Source organism: Melozone crissalis, unplaced genomic scaffold, assembly GCF_028551555.1.
Source record: "Melozone crissalis strain CALT ecotype California unplaced genomic scaffold, PUWL_Pcris_2 ptg000007l_1, whole genome shotgun sequence".
Lineage (NCBI taxonomy): Eukaryota > Metazoa > Chordata > Aves > Passeriformes > Passerellidae > Melozone > Melozone crissalis.
The window spans coordinates 7109037-7126506 of record NW_026535785.1 but is presented as its reverse complement, the minus strand read 5'-3'; the positions used below and the strand labels follow the sequence as shown (position 1 = coordinate 7126506).

The 17470-nt window shown below is 57.9% G+C and overlaps 2 protein-coding genes across 4 annotated transcripts in view; both read right to left on the bottom strand.

Annotated features, from left to right (window-relative positions):
• RIPOR1 (RHO family interacting cell polarization regulator 1) overlaps window positions 1–8343 on the bottom strand; it is a 30552-nt gene extending 22209 nt beyond the window's left edge. For 2 of the 3 annotated variants that reach the window (XM_054296327.1, XM_054296328.1), the window contains exon 1: window positions 25–286. In XM_054296327.1, the coding sequence (XP_054152302.1) occupies window positions 25–286 (262 nt within the window). Of the gene's footprint in view, window positions 1–24; window positions 287–7948 lie in introns of those variants that run through there. The other variant, XM_054296330.1, reaches the window with a different exon arrangement.
• Window positions 8344–12409: 4066 nt separating this feature from the next.
• Window positions 12410–17470, bottom strand: LOC128932795 (C-factor-like). The gene is made up of 6 exons (XM_054269514.1): window positions 17298–17470; window positions 15166–15217; window positions 14251–14441; window positions 13774–13932; window positions 13392–13502; window positions 12410–12702 (listed from the first exon to the last, which is right to left on the bottom strand). Exons 1-6 carry the CDS (start codon window positions 17436–17438, stop codon window positions 12589–12591), a joined length of 768 nt encoding a protein of 255 aa, XP_054125489.1. The 5' UTR covers window positions 17439–17470; the 3' UTR covers window positions 12410–12588.

The following is a 17470-nucleotide window of genomic DNA, read 5'->3' as shown; positions in this document are numbered from 1 at the left end:
TGCGGAGGTGCGGGTGGCACTCACATGTCCCAGGAGAGGCGAGGGGCGAGGCGCGGGGCGAAAGCGGGCCTGGCTCGGTGCATCCCCTTTGTTCCACTCCCATGGACGGGAGCAAGCGGGGAGTTCGTGCAGGCTCTTGGCAGCGCCCACCCCGGCTCTCTCCATGGAAACGCGGGAGCCATGTGATTTCGGCAGGAAACCAGGGCCCAGCCAGCGCCAATGGCAGCTGCATGGACGGGAGCACCTCCCTCCCCGAGGCGAGCGACACCGATGCCGACACCGCCATCGCCACCGCCAGCACCGCCACCACCACCGCCGCCCGGCCTGCGGGGTTCCACACCCGCCGGCCCGTCAGCATTCCCGGGGGTCCACGAGCCCCACCGTGAGCCGGAGCAGGATCCCACCTCCCCCGGGGCGAGGGCAGTGAGGGCAGCCCGGCTTGCTCGGCCTTCCTGCCGCACACAGCGCCCACAGCCTCCCCTTGCCGGGGAAGCAAGGCCGGAGCAATACCTCCTCCCTCACCGCCCCCGTGTCCCCCCACAAGGGCCACCACAGCCTCCCAGGCTTCAGTGCTCTCTGAGGGACCCCGGGCATGTTTCACATTCCAGCAGTGAAGTGACATGACCAAGGCTGTGCAGTCACTCAGTCGGTGGCAGAGAGAACACCCAAACATCCTTGCTCCCAGCTCTGTGACACCCAGCACCCCACCCTGCCTTTCCCCCTCAGCTCCTGCGTCCAACTGAGCCATGCTCTGACCTCTCCCAGTCAGAAAGTGCACTCTGGGGGAGCAAAGCATTGGCACTGATCCACATTCCCCATCCCACCAGCTTCCAACATCCTAGGGAAGCAGCAGATGAGCACTCCCAGCTAAGGGACAGGCAGTGGCAGTCTAAATGCAGGCTGTCACCCGAGGGGTGCCACAGTCACACCGTGCTGCTTCCACAAGTGCCAGTCCACTTCCTAAACCCTGGCACCTCTGAGCATCCCTGAGGGTGGAGGGGTGAGGAAGCCACATGCCTGTTGGGGGGCTGCACCCTGCCCCTCTCCTTTCTCCCAAGTCCATCTTTCTCCTACCTGTCCTAGATCCTACCGAGTTGACCCAGTTTTAAGTGGAACTGGAGCCTTTGCAGCCCTGGTGAGACACCCTCCATGCAAGGACAAGGCTGAGCAGTGCTCCCACCAGCCCTGTGAGGCAGGAACACTAATTAGACCATTGTCAGGCCTTGGAGCCCAGTGGAGCAGGGCAATATCAGTGACAAGGAAATCATTGCACCACTCTCACTCTCCTGGGGCCACACCAAGGAGCAGAGCATTTGCTGCCAAGGTTGCTTGGTGAGAACCAGGGCGTCCCAGCTCCCAGCCCAGTTCTCCAGGCTGGCCTGGTTACACACAGGGAGAAGTGATGCAAAGATGGGAGAAGGGACAGCAGGTCCTGAGGCCACCAGGGAAAAGCCAAAAGGCCAACAGGGAGAGGCTGCCAGGGTGGATCCACCAAGCCATGTGGTTGATGAATCCCAGAATGGTTTGGGTTGGAAGGGACCTTAAAGACCACCTGGTTCCAACCCCCTGCCATGAGCAGGGACTCCTTTCACTAAATCAGGTTACTCCAAGCCTCATGTAACCGGGCCTTGAACACTTCCAGGAACAGGACAGCCACAGCTTCTCTGCACAGCCTGTGCCAGGGCCTCCCCACCTTCACAGGGAAGAATTTCTTTCTAATATCCAATCTAATCCTGTCCTCTGTTACTTCAAAGCCATCCCCCCTTGTCCTGGCACTCTGTGTTCTTGTCTACAGTCCCTCTTCACGTCTTTTGCTGCTCTTTCAGATACTGGAAGGGACCCCAAGGTCTCGCTGGAGCCTTCTCATCTCCAGGCTGAACTGCCCCTACTCCCTGAGCCTGTTTCCACAGCAGAGATGCTCCAGACCTTTGAGCATCTTTGTGGCCTCCTCTGGACTTGCTCAAAGAGGTTCACATTCTTATTTTGGGGCCCCAGACTGGATGCAGTGCTGCAGATGGAATATCAGCAGAGCAGAAGGGCAGAATCTCCTCTCTCAGCCAGCTGCCCCTCTGCTGAGGATGGACCCCAGAGTATGTTTGGCTTTCTGGGCTGTCAGCACACGTGGCCAGGTCATGTTGAGCTTCTTGCACAAGCAACAACCCCAAGCCCTTCTTCTCAGGGCTGCTTTCAATCCATTCTGAACCCAGGTCCCAGTGCCACACCATCCCTGTACCACCAGGGTGACCCACCTTGTGCTTGGTGTGGTCAGCACCACTGTGCCACTCTGTCACCACCTGACCAGCATCCCCCCTGGATCAAGTGTGAGGCTGGATCCCACCCACACCCTGTACATGGTGTCACCACTGAAAATTTTCAGTTGAAAGTGACATCCAAGGATTATTGTGGCCAAGTGCCCGAGCAATTTAGGTCGGACACAAAGTTAAAGCATGTTGTTAAGGGCATTGTCCAAATGCCTCTGAGGCACTGACATGCTTGGGACACTGACCACCTCTCCAGGAGGTCTGTTCCAGGGTTTGACCTCCTTCTCAGTAAAAACTTGGGGTGCCTGGAGGTAGACTGACCCACACCACCACATTCCACTTACCTATGCACCACCATCCCAAGTTAAGCCCCATTCCTGGCTGCTGCTGGGGAGAAGCCCTGCAGAGACAGCAGGAGAGGGGACTGCACCCTCCCCTCAGCCTGCTGCCCTGCCAGGCTGGGCTGGGGAGCCAAGCACACCCTGTGCCAAGGTCAGAGCTGGCACACTGCACTGCCTGCTCTGGGAGCTTGCTCAGCACGGACCAGCTTGGCAAACAAAAACAAGGACAGGCTCCTGCCCAAGTTCCAGCAGCACCCCTGGCCTGCCTGCCCTCCAAAACTCCCTCCTGGATTTATGGAGGTATGGTGCCTGCTGGCAGGAAGGAGTTAAACCTCCCAGCATGGATTTGGATACTCCTAGGTTAACCTTCCCAGCATGGATGCAGATAATCTTGGTTTAACCCTTTCTTTATGGATATGGATACTCCTGGGCTAATCTTGCCAGCATGGCTATGCATGGGTACTCCTGGTTTAATCCTTTCATTATGGATACAGATACTCCTGGGCTAACCCTCCCAGCATGGATATGGATACCCCTGGCTCCTGTCACTGGAGGAGCCTTCCCAGCAGTCTGCTTGGGAAGCTGGGCATTGGTGCAGGACAGAGTCCCTGTGCCCAAGGGCACTTTGTCTGAGAACCTGCTGGCATTAATGAGCTCCTCCCAGCACAGGACCCACCCTTTCCAGAGCCTGTGACCCGAGACCACTCCAAGCACATTCCCCTGCTCCTGGCAGCTTCAGCAGCAGCCGTGCCAGCTGCCTGCAGCTGCCCCATGGTGCAGAGAAAGGCCTGAGCTGTCAGAGCAGCCCCGCACCGCGGGTCTCTGCCCAAATTGCTCTTCTCACTGCAGGCTGGGCCTGGAGCCACGTCTTCCTCTCCCCTCTCTCCGGAGGGCTGGAGGCCAGCCCTTGGCTCCAGGCTGGAGCTGCTGCGTGCTCAGCATTCCTGCTGGAGCAAGGCACACACAGGCCGGGGCTCCAAGCCTTGCACAGGGACAGCCACAATGCTGAGCACACTCAGAGCCCAGCCACCACCCCTGTGAGCAGCTGAGGCACCTCCACAGAGCCTGCCACCATCCCTGCCGCCATCCCTGCCGCCATCCCTGCCACCATCCCTGCTGCCATCCCTGCCGCCATCCCTGCCGCCATCCCTGCCGCCATCCCTGCCGCCATCCCTGCCGCCACCTTGGAGATGAGCATCCCACATCCCAGCACTGAGCTCCCCATCCCTCCAGCTGCATAATTTTGGAAAACACCACCTGGTAAAAGCTGAGGGAGCCAGGGCGGCGCTGATGCAGCATGAGCAATGTGAGCTGCTGTTCCAGCTGACTCACCAGAGCCCTGGCCGTGCTCGGGAACTGGCCAGCAGCACAGAAAGGCTGTGCCAGCAGGTCCTCTGAGCTCTGCTGGAAAACCTTCCCCGACACACTCGGGGCCAGCTCACAGAGGCAGCAGGCTGGGGCACGGCCCTGACCCAGCCTGTCCCTTTCCATGGGGCAGAATTCTGTGTCCCAGCACTTTGCCTGCTCATAGGACCAGGAAAAGGAAAGATAGGGTACCCCCAGAGTGGCCACAAACCCACTCGGTGTTGGCCAGCATTGGGTGCTGGTCAGCTCTCCCAGACTCTTGCCAGAAATCTGGAATCCAGGTCAGGGCTTTGCAGCAAAGCCAGGACATCCAGGCTGTGACTTCATCAGGTTCAGCCCCAGCATGGGCCAGGAGGGTAAGGAGCTGCAGAAGAGCACTGGTCCAGACTCTCTGGCCACCAACCAACTCTCCCCTGTCCCTTCTCCACCCCTGGAAAGTTGCTGGCAGCATCTCCAACAGCTGTCCCAGTTCAGCCTGGGGTGCTGAACATCCCCTGGGACCACTCCTCCTCCTGCAAGCTGGCAGCCATGCCCATCTCAGCACAGCAGGAACCAGCTCACACACACACCCGCAGGATCACTCCAAAAGTATCCATGATTCACAAGATTCCTACAGTCCCTTGCTGTTGTCCAACACTGAGCAGGAAGGCTGAACTTGTGGGCAAGCCCAAAACCAGCCCAGCCCAGCAGACATAGCCAGTGGCAGGGCAACTGGCACAGCTGGGCAATGGCACAGCTGAGGTGTCTGCAGCCTTGAGGACTCAACATTGCACCACGTGAAGTAAAGCTTGGCTGAGGTAGGAACACGTTGCCCCAAAGCTGGTGCTGTAAGGGTGTGAGAGCAAAAGGCCATTTGGAGCACGAGGTGTTTTAGCAGGGCTGAGTCTGCAAATCTGGCAGAGCTGTATGCAAATGCATGTAAATATAGTCCTCCCAAGCAGGGCAGGGGATCCCACACACACCCTGATGTGCTCCACTGCTGAGGTGGGGTCCCTGTCCCCCCGTGAGCAGCACCTGCTGCATCCAAGAGCAGAGTGAGCCCACCTGGGAACAGACCAGTCCATGCTGGTCTCCCAGAGTGAAAGCGCTTCCTGCACTGCAGTAAGCAGCAGCCTCCAGCAAAGCTCCCTCCCCTCCAAAGAAAACAACAAAGAAAATGCTGGGATGGGGATTAAGGAAATGAAACCGGCTGTGCAGGGTAAGCAAGGATAGGAAGTGGCTGTGATATCTCCTCTCCCCACTGGCCTGCAGCTCTCCCAGCCTGGAGCCCACAGCATGGCACATCTAAACCCAAGGGAAATCACGTGCTGGAGAGTGTGTTGAATAACTGGGAGGTTTCTGAGTGATCCCTGCTCCTGAGATGGAACAGGCACTTGGGGAACCTCTGTGCTCCCAGACTGGCATTTCCATGCTCTCTCCATCCCAGCACAACATGCAGGGAGACCTCCTGACACCACAGGCTGCACTCTGCTTCTGACGCTGGTACTGTGGGGTGGCACCTCACTGTCAAGCCCACCATTAAACCACATCCCTCAGATGTCCCATCCATACTTTTTTTTAATACTTCCAGAGGTGGTGAGGCCACCATTGCCCTGGTCATCCTGCAGCTATTCTACCTCTCCTGAGCTGCCGGCCCAAATGGATTTGTACTGGGAGGAGTGTCCCTAGAGGAAAGCAGTGGCAGTCAAACAGAAAGACCAGGACCAAAACGAGCTGCTAAAAGCTGCCAGTGGGGTAGGGGTAGCAGAGGGGGGATAGGCTGATAGCAGGGATCCTGCCACATCATCCCCAGACAAGTGATGCTCCTGAGCAGGGCCCGTTCCAGCTCTTGTTCATGCCTCTAGCACATGTGTGAATGCCACCAGCCCCAGGCTGCGGCTCCAGCAGGTCTCTCCTGTATCTGTCACATGTCCTGGCATGCGAGGGCCAGCTCTGTTTACATCTGCAAGTCTCAGATTCTCCTGCTGGGGATGAGTCAGGCTTCCCTCGACACCCCGCTGAGGTGGCGGTGTCAGGGCCCAGCTGGCGTTCGCCTCCTGAGCGGCTCCGAGCCGGCGGATGCCAGGCTGGGGAGCGGCTGCAAAGGGCTCTCATAGCTCTCCTCCTGCCTTCCATCCCGCTCGGGCTCGCACAGCCTCTCTCCTCCTGCTTTCCATCCCGCTCGGGCTCGCACAGCCTCTTTCCTCCTGCCTTCCATCCCGCTCGGGCTCGCACAGCCTCTTTCCTCCTGCCTTCCATCCCGCTCGGGCTCGCACAGCCTCTTTCCTCCTGCTTTCCATCCCGCTGGGGCTCGCACAGTCTCTTTCCTCCTGCCTTCCACCCCGCGGCAGCACGGGAGGCACTGGAGGCTGCAGCTCCCTGCAGGAAGCTCTCCCTGGCTCGGCTCCACCGGGCCAGCTTCCTTCCCCTCCACCCCACGGGCACGTCATGGCTCAGCATGGGGCAGTCAAACCCTGAGCGAGCCCCCAGACACCTCCCGAGGTGTGGGTGGGATGGCCAGGCTGCTGCTAAGGAAACCCCATGTCCTCCAAAGCCTTGGGGTGCTGGGTGTCTCCTGGGGATCCAGCTCACAGGAGAGAGGGGTCCCCTGGATTTGGGACCCCCAGGGACAGAGGCTGGAGCTTGAAGGAGAAGCCAGCCCTCTTCCCAGCTCACACTGCCTGGAGATGCTGAGCTGCCACTGGGCTTGTGGGGTGGTGAGATGGGTGCCAGCTGCTCGCCACTGCCCAGCCTGCACACAGCAGCAAGCAGCAGGCTGCCCTATCCACAGGGTCCCCAGCTGAGCCAGAGTGAGCATCCCAGGAGATAAGAGAAACCCGAAAACACCCCACTGACATCCACCTCCCCCTTCCCTTTCATTGCTCCCAGCCCTTGCTTTCTGCTCCTCTTTTCTACACATCCCAGAGTCACAAAAGCTCTCCTCTTCACATAGAGGCCTTCTCCCTATGCTCCCAAACTTCCCAGGGTGGGAAAAGAGCCTGGAAGCTTCTTTTTGGATCCCCCCACCTGTGTCCCCCTTGCTGTGACCGGGGCTGGGCTGGCTCTGTGCAAGCACAATAGCCAGAAGTGTGTGGAGCCGCTGGAAGGAGCGATGTTCCCGGATGGTATGCAGCCCTGACAGCACTGGCTCTGCTTTAAAGGGTAATTTTATCCTGTAATAACAAACAAGAGGAGCCAAGTTCCTCCCCAGCGTCACTTCCCTGGCTCGAAGGAGAGGGACATGGGGGAGAGAACTCATTACAATGAGCTTGGATGCTTGCTCTTGCTATCCCACAGGTCTTAACTCCACTCCCCTGAGAGAACAAGGGGGGGAAGATGCTGCAGGGCAGCAGGTCTGGGTCAGGAGCTGGAACAGATACATTTGTGTGCTGACATTCTGGGGCCTGAGGAGAACACCCCTCTAGCAACTCCTGTCCTGTAGATAGCAGCAGGAAGCCTGGCCCAGCCCATGGCACGCCTGGCTGAACCCCACCACCATTCCCACAGCCCCCCCCAAGCTCACAGCACTGGTCAGGCACGCTGGCATCTCGGCACTGTGCCAGCTCCAAGTGCAGCCACCCGGGAACTTGTTCTGCCAAAGCTGGAAATTCAGGCCCAGCTGGTGCCCTGGGATGGGCAGGGAGAGGCTGACCTGCTCCAAACCCCTGGCAGGACCCTGCAGAGCAGGACTGGGTGCTATGGCCAAGGGATCATCCCTTTTGTGGGCATCCCTGGGGGCACAGGCAGGGGCAGAGCCCAGCTGTGGGAGGAAGGGTGAGCAGCTCTCTGTGACCCATGGGTGCACCCTCCTGTGCTCCCAAACAGGTTTCTTTTGAAGATCCATGGGTGTGGCAGTGTCAGGGCCCCAGGGCACAGAGCAGGATGGTTTATTCTTAGGGGGCACTGGGGGCATGTGATGGGCTCATCAACATCTGTGGTGCATTCACAGGGGACAGGGAGGATCTCTGCTCACCCCATCAGACTCAGCAGTGGCTGACCTACCTCTGCTCCTGCAGGGACACTGATGCTCAGGAAAGGTGTCCCTTGATGGTCATCACCAGGGAGGGCACAGCCCAGCCTGTGCTGATGGGACACTGATGTCCCCTCCTTGGCAGTTGACAAGTGGGGAAAATTTGGCAGAGCTCAGTTGTGTGAGAAGATGACAATCTCGAGAAGGCTGCTGAGATGTTCCGTCTGATTTCCACTTCCCCAAGGAGCACTTCTGGACATCCCAGGGTTTGATTAAATCCCAGCCTGTCAAACAAAGCTGGAGAAGCACTGCATTTTTCTTCCTCAAGATGGATTTCCTCCAAACCCCTTATTAGGGGTTTGGGTTAAGTCTGTGTGAAGCTGGTAAAGCCGCTGTCTCCATGGTGCCCCCCAGCAGACTAGGGGGCTTCCAGAGGAAGCAGAAGACAGGATCCAACCAGCTAAAAAGGGGAAGAGAGAGGAAGGAGGGAATTATGGTATCTAAAGCTTTCAGGGCCTTAGAGGTGGCAATGCCAGTGTCTGCCCTCTCAGAAAGCGGTTGTGGGAGACCCATGGGAGACAAGGTGGCTTGGGGGAGATGAGTCAAGGGGTGCTTCTGGTTGCCAGGGAGGTAAAGCCTGGAGCAAGCTCCCAGTACGAAACCATCCTCCCAGAGCAGATGTGGAGTCTGCCTGGCTCTGGCTGATGGGAATGGAGAGCATCAGGGCAGGCATCAGTGGGTTAAAAGCTTGAGGTGGGACTTGGGTGAGCTGCTTCCTCCCGGCAAACAATAATAAGGGAGGGAGAAGGGATGGACGGGGCTCTGCAGGGGCTGATAGCAATGGAGCAACCCCAGCCCTGCAGCTGCAGCTGTGCAGGAGGAAGCCTCAACACATTATCTGCTGGTCCCACTCGGCTTCCTCAGCAGCCCTGGTGCTGCAGGGACCGTGTCATTCCCCCTCCAGAGCCTCATTTCTCACGGACACAAGTTGGGTCCCTGTGCTTTGACGGCAGCCCAGACCCCGGCACTCCCCAAACCCTGCACTCCCAGACAGTCCAGCCTTCCCAGCATCAGTGTTTCCCACTGCTGGGGTCTCTGGGAATGGTCACCCAGGCCTCAGAGCCCCCCAGTACCACAGTGCCACCCAGCACATGGTCCCCACAGCAACCATCCTGCTGCCCCATCCCCTCCATCCCAGGCAGCGCCCACACCTTGGCAGAAGGAAGTTTTGGCTGGAAGACGACTCCTGCAAAGGGGATCTCCAGGTCCTGGCTGAGGTCCCTGCAGTTCTGATTGCCTCTGCTCCTGGTCCTTCTCAACAAAGCTCTGCAGCACCTGGAGCTGCTGCAGCCTGGCCACGCTGGCTGCTGTCCCAGCACTTCCTCGTGCGCGGCTGATTGTGACCTGCCTGTGCTCCACCTCCGCAGCTGCACGGCTCTCACAGGAGCAGCCCTTTTCCGTTTCGTTTCCGCTTTTTGACCCTCTCCTCCTGCAGCAGCCTGTGCCTTTCACAGACGCTCTGCCTGCCGCCATTTGCCCCACTCGGGTGTCTCTCCAAATGGATCTTGCCCTGATCCTGGCAAGTCAGGTCAGGAGTCCTGATGTCCTCAGTGCTCCTGCCCCAACCCACAGACCTGCCTGACTCCAGCTCCTGGTGTGCAACAAGTCTTTGCCAGTGGATTTTGGAATAAGGCAGCTGCTGGAAGAGCCTGGGAAATGTGGGCCTTTCCCACCACTGAGCCTGGAGAGCTGCTGGGCTCCCTGGAGCAGAGAGATGTTTGCCCCCAGATGTTACCCTGGCTCCAGAGAGGCTGGGGGAGGCTGTCTGAGCTGCTCTGGGTGACAGCTTCCCCACCCATGGTCTCTGGAAGTCCCCAGATATGTTTCCATGACCCTGTGCAGCCTCAGGAAGAGTCCTCAAGGAGTTGTCAGGTTTTCCCTACTGCTGAAACCAATGCTGGCACCTGTGCCCCAGCTTCAGAATAGAGCTGGATCAGCTGGTAAAAGCAGATGGATCCTAAATCACACTTGCTCTGTTCAAACATGCCTGTGCTCCCAGGGAGCAGCTAGCTGGTCAGGGGAAGCTGGGAGCTCAAGTGTCTCCTGGGGCACTGTAGTGCACCCAGTGAAAGAACACAGGGCTATGTGCTGCCATCCCAGGGGCAGGGGGGACACTGAGGTCTGACACTTCCCAGAGCCAGGAAATAAGCCTGACACAAAGGGCAAAACCAGCAAAAGGGAGGGAGGGAGGCAGGAAACATCAGGCAGGAGAGGAAACGGGGAGATAATCAGCTCCATGAGCACAAACACCCGGAACTTGTGCAAAGGAAAAGCCAACACCACTTGGCAAGCATTTGAGCAGGGAGACCTGCCCATCTGGCTTTTCTGAGGCTTCCTGAAGAACACGTGCTCTGCAGCACCTTAAAGTTCTCAGGGGTCCCTGGCCTCCAAGTTACCATGGATGGCACAGTCCCTGGTGGCTTAGCTCCAACATGAGCTCCCTGGGATGAGCCTTGTCTCAGAGGGTGGGAGGATGGGCTCCTGGAGGGCACCTGGCTGCACTTGTAAAGGCAAAGCACTCACCAGGGCTGAATCCCAGTCGCAGAGAGGTCCAAGCTGGATCATCCTCCCCCAGTTTAGTGTTGGCTTGAAAAATAGGATCAGCTGCCCTGTTTCTGCTTGGCTCTGCCCAGAATTGGTCTGCTATCCCAGCACCCAAAGGGAGACCACTGCCAGCAGTGCCTGGGGTAAGTTCTTCTCCCCAGGAGCTGTGTCCAGTACTGCCAGACTGGACTCCACCTGCACAGCTTCCCACTCCTCCTCCTACCACCTTCAGAACACAGGGCTGCCCATGCCCTGGGGACCTGACCACATCCCAGGTGATGCCCTGGGTGATGGAGCCTGTCCCAGCTGTCAGCAGTCCTGTCTCCTGTGTGTTCCCAAGGGAGCAGTGACACACATCTCATGGGGCTGGCAATGGCACAAGGGGGATGATGACTGCGAACTGTCAGCAATCCTTGGTGGGATCCCTGGCATTGCTCATCTCCCAGGATCCAGCACGTGGCGTGGGACAGAAGGGAGGAACACGGGGAGAGATGGGCATGGAGCCAGCCTGTGGTGACTGGCTGGGCTCCAGCTGGCTTGTGTGGAGTAACTGGGGCAGGAGAAGCTCTGCCAAGGGGCAGGGAGGGCACTCGGGGGAGGCTTGGCCGTGTCTCTGAGCACAGCAATGCACTGCCAGCATCAGGCCCCTCACCCACGCTCCTGTCCCTCAGCCATTCCTTCCCAGGGATTCCCCTCCTCCTGCTGCCATTGCAGCCCTGATAGGGAGGTGCCCAAGTTGGCACTGACCACTCGTGCCAGAGATATGAGCTGGGAAAGAAAAGAGCAAGCATTGACATGGGAAATCAGGCGGCTGGATCATGTGGAAGAGCCCAGAGGGTTCAGAGCTCCCCTGAGGATGAGGCTCCTGAGGTCAGTGTCTTCCTGGCAGAGGCACCTGTGCAGCAGTGGGTGCCTCATGTCGGTGCTCTGCTGGCAGTGCTGGCTCCTGAGGGCCTTGGAAAGCACAGAACAGGCTTGGAAAAGAGCATTTCAGCCTGGGCATGGGGAACACAGCTCCTCTGGCACAGCCAGGTGGGGCATGGCCTCAAGATTCCCAGGAAAGCTCTTGGTGGCAGGCAAGCTGCCACTCCAGAAAGAGGTAAAACCATAGCCCAGACCCAGAGGGACCTGGATGCTTCAGCTCCTCCTCCAGATGAGAAAGAAAAGGTGTGGCCTCTGGTGGGCAGAGCAGGGGGTTGCCTGTCCTGCAGGCCAGGTTGCTCTGCCCACCAGAGACAAGGCTTGGTTTTGCAGGAGTCCTGGCTCCTTTTGGCCATGCTCCTTTAAGAGAAGTTCTTTCCAGAAGGGGCAAAGCCCCAATACCACCCCAAAAGCCATTTATCTGGTGCTGTTACCACTTCCTGGTCAAATTCCTGCAGTCAAAGGCTGCCCAGCCCACCTTATTAAGGTTCTCAGCTTCTCCATCCCACAGAAGTGCCGTTCCCATGCTGTGATCCCATGGGACCAGATTTCCCCACCCAGGGGTACCATGCCCAGCTGGGGCACCACTGTGGCAAGAGCTGTCTGCCTGGGATTGCAGAATTGGACTTTAGTGCCAGGTCTTTCCATTCCAACCACAAGGCTGCTCCCAAAGACAGCATGTCCAGCACAAGGTCATCCCAAGAAATCTATGGCAAATACACCATGCTTTGGTGGAAGCATGGCAGAGACCAGGCACACCCTGCAGCCAGGCAGGACAGCAGAGCTTTGGGTGAGTTACATGTCCCCTTCAGCTCAGAGCAGCTAAAGACAAGGCAGGCAGACTGCTTGGATCACAGGATCATTTAGGTTGGAAAAACATCTCCAAGATCATCAAGTTCAGCCATTAATGCCAGGCTATTCATTGCAGGGGCAAGACAGTCTGAGCGGGGACTCTGCAGCTGGGAGAAGGCACAGATACTAATTGACTTTATTAATTAGCAAGTTGAAGGCAGGGATCACACCCTGCCCACCCACTGGAGTCCCAGGTAGGTCCCTTGCAGACCACAGAGGGCTGAGCACCCTGGTGGACCTGTGCAAGCAGGAAGTCCTGTGGCACTGTGGAGTCCCTCACAGGGACAGAGGGCAGTCACCAGGGGATGGCTTTCCCTTCCCAGTTGAGCAGAGTCCCACTGTGTTTCTCAGAAAGGATTGGCAGCACAGACAACAACCCCCGCACACTTGTGTCCACTGTCAGGTCAGCCTGCAAAGGGAAAAATGAGACACCACCATCATTCCAGGCCATCCAGCAGCACCCACTTGGCTCATGGGCAGTGACAGCAAGGCTCCTTCCACCCAGAGTGAGCAGAGAGCCACAGGAGCTGGGACAAGTCCACTGTGTGGGAGGATGGTTGGGTATCTGCACTGCTGGCTTGGATGGAGGTGGCTTGGGCTGGGAAGCCAGCCACAGGTTTAACCAAACAGGAAGAGATCCCTGCTGCAAATGAGATGCTTTGTGCAGCCTTCTCAAAACCCCAGTGCTGCAGGGACACCCTCACTGCAAAACATGGATCCTGCAGGATGAGTAGAAACCTCATGGACCTGCAGTTCTTCAAGGAATGGGGCACAGGATGGGATGGTGTTGCTCCTCTTCTCCCTGCTCTGCTGAATTCAGGTTCTCTGCATATCTTTCAGACTGCCCAAAGCCCCTTTTTTCCCCTTGAACAAACAGCCTGATATGTGCTCATGCTATTTCCCAGATGTCCCAGTATCCACATGTTCTGCAGGGGCCCAGCACAGACATGGGCAACTTGGAGCCCAAGAGGCAGCTCATTTCCACATGGATCCTCCCCCCAGAGAGCCATCTTGGCCACCTGGGCCACCTCCTGTGCAGGTTTGTAGCCTTGGGTGCCACCCATGGGTTCCCTGATGACCTGCTTGGCCAGAACTCACCTCCTGGGTGCCCATGTCTGTTTTCACCCAGCCAGGGTGCAGTGCCACGCACAGGATCCCAGCTTCCTTGTAGGTCAGAGCCTGGCACATGGTCAGCATGTTGAGGGCAGCCTGGGTAAGGAAGCAAGCATCATCCCTGGGCAGCAAAAAGCTCCATGAACCAGGTTCCCTTCCCACCGCTGCCTCTTGGCGAGGAAGAAAAAACAATGCCAGGTCTTCAAGAGACAGTGTGTGTTTCCCCTGGGTGGGCATGGAGATGCCCTGGGAACTTGGGGTCTCCCTCCATCTCTCCATCCCACGTGTTTCCCTGAGATCCAGCCTGGCAAGAGCAGCTCTGACCCCGTGGAGCTCAGGAGCTGGGGCAGGTCACAACTGTCCATACCTTGCTGCAGCGGTAGGAGATGACAGGGTGGAAGAAGGAATCAGGTGTTTTCTTGATGGACCCTAAGATGGTGGAGATGTTGATGATGGCTGCCTTGCTGCAACTCAGACCCTTTTCTTTGCTGTCCTGGGCAGCCTTCTTCAGCAGAGGCAGGAAGGCCTGGGGAGAAACAACCTAGTGGGATACCTGTGCCTCAAGCCAGTCCCACTTACAGCAACTGCAACCCAGGGAGGGTGAGGAAGAACAGCAAGATGCCAGGAGAGCCCAGGTGTTGCTGCAGTGGCCCTGCCTGCTCCCAATTAGACTTACACAATTCAGAGATGCTGCAGAAGGCTTAGGCTTGAAGAGCAGCCCTAGCACTCCCTTGCACAGCCCCCAGAAATTTGGCAAAGCCCCCTAAGATTTCCCTCGTGACCATGGACAGCCTGTGACACCCTCAAGCTGGGCCAGATTTCATCCCCAGAGCTTCACCCGTACCTGGGCCATCAGCATTGGCCCCACTGCATTGGTCTTGTAGGTCCTGACCATGTCCTCAGCGTCGACCGTGTCCAGCGAGGCCGTGGGGGTGTAGATGCCGGCGTTGTTTATCAGCAGGTTCAGCCCCATCCCGTTCAGCTTCCCCTCCACCACCTTCGCCGCATCGGTGATAGCCGAGGGGTTTTCCACATCTGCAGAGCGAGAGAACAGGCTGAGAGGGAGAGGAGAAGAGGGAGGGGAGGACTGCGAGGAAATGCGCGCGTTCTGAGCCGCGCGGCCCTTCCATCCACGGGCAGCAGATGGTGCTGCGAAACCAGCTCCGACTGATCCCGATCCTCCCAACACCGCCGCCAGCTGAGGGCTCCCGCCAGCAAAGCCCACCGTGGGGACAAACCATTGCTGTGACTCCCGTGTGCGTCGGCTCTCAGCAGCCACCGCTCCAAAGTCTACGTCTGAGCAATTTCTGGAGACCCCAGGGCAGCCTCCGGGGGGACAAGTCCCCAGGGGAAATGTGCTGGACCTGCTGTGGGACGGCTCTGCAAGGTCCTCGTGCTCCTGCTCAAGCTCTGGGCTAATCTTACAGCATTTCCACAGGAGCTGCCTTCCTCCCAGAGCCCTCCTGGTCCTGCCTAAGACTTGGGGTCAAGGCACTCAGCTGGGGGAGCCAGGGAGCTGCCCAGGATGGGTCTCAAGAACATTCTGCTCCTGTGGCCATGGGGCAAGGAGGCTCCAGGGAATGGGGTACAAGTCTGAGACAGGTCTGGAGAAGCTGGGGTTTTGGCAGCAGGCTTTGAAGAAGCCCTGAAGAAGTGGATCCCCATGTACAGCCTGAAGGGAGGGAGGGAAGGAAGGAGAAATGGGGCATGCATGGCTGGCAGCCACAAATTTACCAGCTCAGAGGCAGAGCACACATACCCAGCTTTACAAGAACCAGGTTTGGGTGTTTGGATGCCAGATCTCTCAGCTCCTACAAAAAGAGACATGGAAAGAATCAGCACGAGGCAAAGGTGATGCCAAGCATCATGCTGGGGTGCCAGCAATGGCCCACCCTGAGGGAAACATCTTCCAGGTGTTACTCAGTGCTTGTGAACAGCTGGACTGGGGACTGGCCTTGGCTCTCAGGCTGCTCCCAGGCTCCACAAAGCAACGTGCCATGTGCTCAGGGCATGACATGGCCACCACTGCAAGATGCTGTGGTCACTTTCCCAAAGCATCATCCACAGCCCAGCCAGAGCCACAGCAAATGACGGGAGCAAAGTGTGAAGGACCAGTTTAGCAGGGAAATGTTGTGAACTGGCTGGGGACACAGCCAGACGTGTCTCCCAGAGGCTGCTGGAAATTAGGTGAAAAGGATTTAGGACTGTAAATCATTCAAGTGACTTTACAGCTGGGAATAACCCTTGATAAACCATCTAAACAGCAGCCAGTGATCCCCTAGCATGGATCTTAATAGTACTTGTGACTCCTCTATCTCTGTACCTCCCTGTACCTTTGCCTGGTGTTGCTTCAGGGATCCCCTGGTTATCAAGATAACAGAAATAAATTTCCTCTTTGTGTTTTAGCCATCGATTGCTCTGCCTGCCTGTGCCAACTCACACAGTGGATGATTCAGAGGTTCTTTTCAGCAAGGAAACTTTCTACTTCACAGTTCCTAGCAGCTCTTTGCTCTGAGCCTCCAACTAGGGCAGGTTTCAGAGAGCAGAAACTAAACCACCTTGTTTAATGTGCCCAAAAGGATTGCTTTTACAACTAAAAATCTCTTCCAAACATGCCCACGGGAGAAATACAAATTGGTGGTTTCTTTTGAGAGGAACATAGAGCAGGAGAGCTGCTGGGACTGGTCATGGTTCACTACCAGTTATCTCCGGGCTCCCTCAACAGACCCCATCTTCCCACATTAGCCCTGGGAAATCAAGTTAAATCCACTAATTTGTTTGTGGTGGCCAACACCTATTTCTCCTCCTGTTTTTCCCAACTGCCTGCCTCAAAAGCCTCATACCATCCCAGCAGGAGCTTCCCCCACCCCAACACCGGTTCCAGGCACAAAAGGGCAGAAGTGATGTGGCCTCTGCTGCCTTTGTCCTGTGGTCACGGACTTCAGCAGCACCCTGATGACACTGCTCTCACCCTACCACAGCTGGACAAGGCTTAGGGAAGTATCCCCTGGCTGGGACAGTTGCATGAGGACCACCTTGTAGGAAAACTGGCTCCAGACCAGCCCTGAAAAAAGTCCCTGATCTCATCGCTGCCCTGCAAGAGTCCTGCAAGTTGTGGGGAGGAAGAATGAGGCAAAAATAAAAGACCTGGCCTGTCTTTGACCCAGACAGCTTGGGCAGCAGCCACAGCAGGAGCTGGGCTCCCCCAGGCTGGTAGTAGGGTGGGTTCTCACTGCCCCAGGACTGCTTCTGACATGGAATAATCCACACTTGCAAGCAGATGCAACAAACAAATCAGCTGGAGCCAGGACCTATCAGAGAGCAAGTTCCTCCCAGTTAGTATTTCAGTGGGACACAGCAAGCAGAGGAAGACAAGCTGGATGTAAAGAGAGCTGGCAGAACAGGGAAGCTTTGTGATTCCCTCCACAAGCAACATGTGTGAGTCTCTCCCATTTCAGCAAAGTTGAAAGCAGGGACAGCGGGATTCCACAGGCCACCCCTTTTGGAAACCCCATGTTCTGCACCTCGGGATTTTGCAGAGAGCAGCGTGACACAGCACGACCGGCCCGGGCAGCACGGCTGCCGCTCGCAGCGCCTCGGGCCCTCAGGCCAGCCCAGCCCGGCCCGTGCCCGGGGGAAAGGGCCAAGCCTTGGCACGGCAGGGCGGGTTCGGGCACACCCAGCACGGCCCGGGGCAGCCCAGCGGCGCGGCCTCAAGGGTGACACCTTTGAGGTGTCACCAAGTGCAGCCGATTCTGCGCCGGCTGCACTTCAGGTGACTTTCACACGGGGCAGGGCACGGTGCGGACAGCAGAGCCCCGCGGCAGCAGTGAGCCCTTCAGGCCGGCGACAGGGGCCGAGCGTCACCGCCGCCCCCCGGCCCGCACTGACCTGTGCCCGCGGCCCGTCGGGGTCCCGGCAGGTGGCGAAGATCCAGGCGGGGGGTCGCGGCGAGCCCAGCAGCTGCTTCACCAGCTCCAGGCCGATGCCGCGGTTGGAGCCGGTCAGCAGCACCGTGCGCGCCGCCGCCATCGCCGCCCGCGGCCCGGCCCGCCTGACGCCGC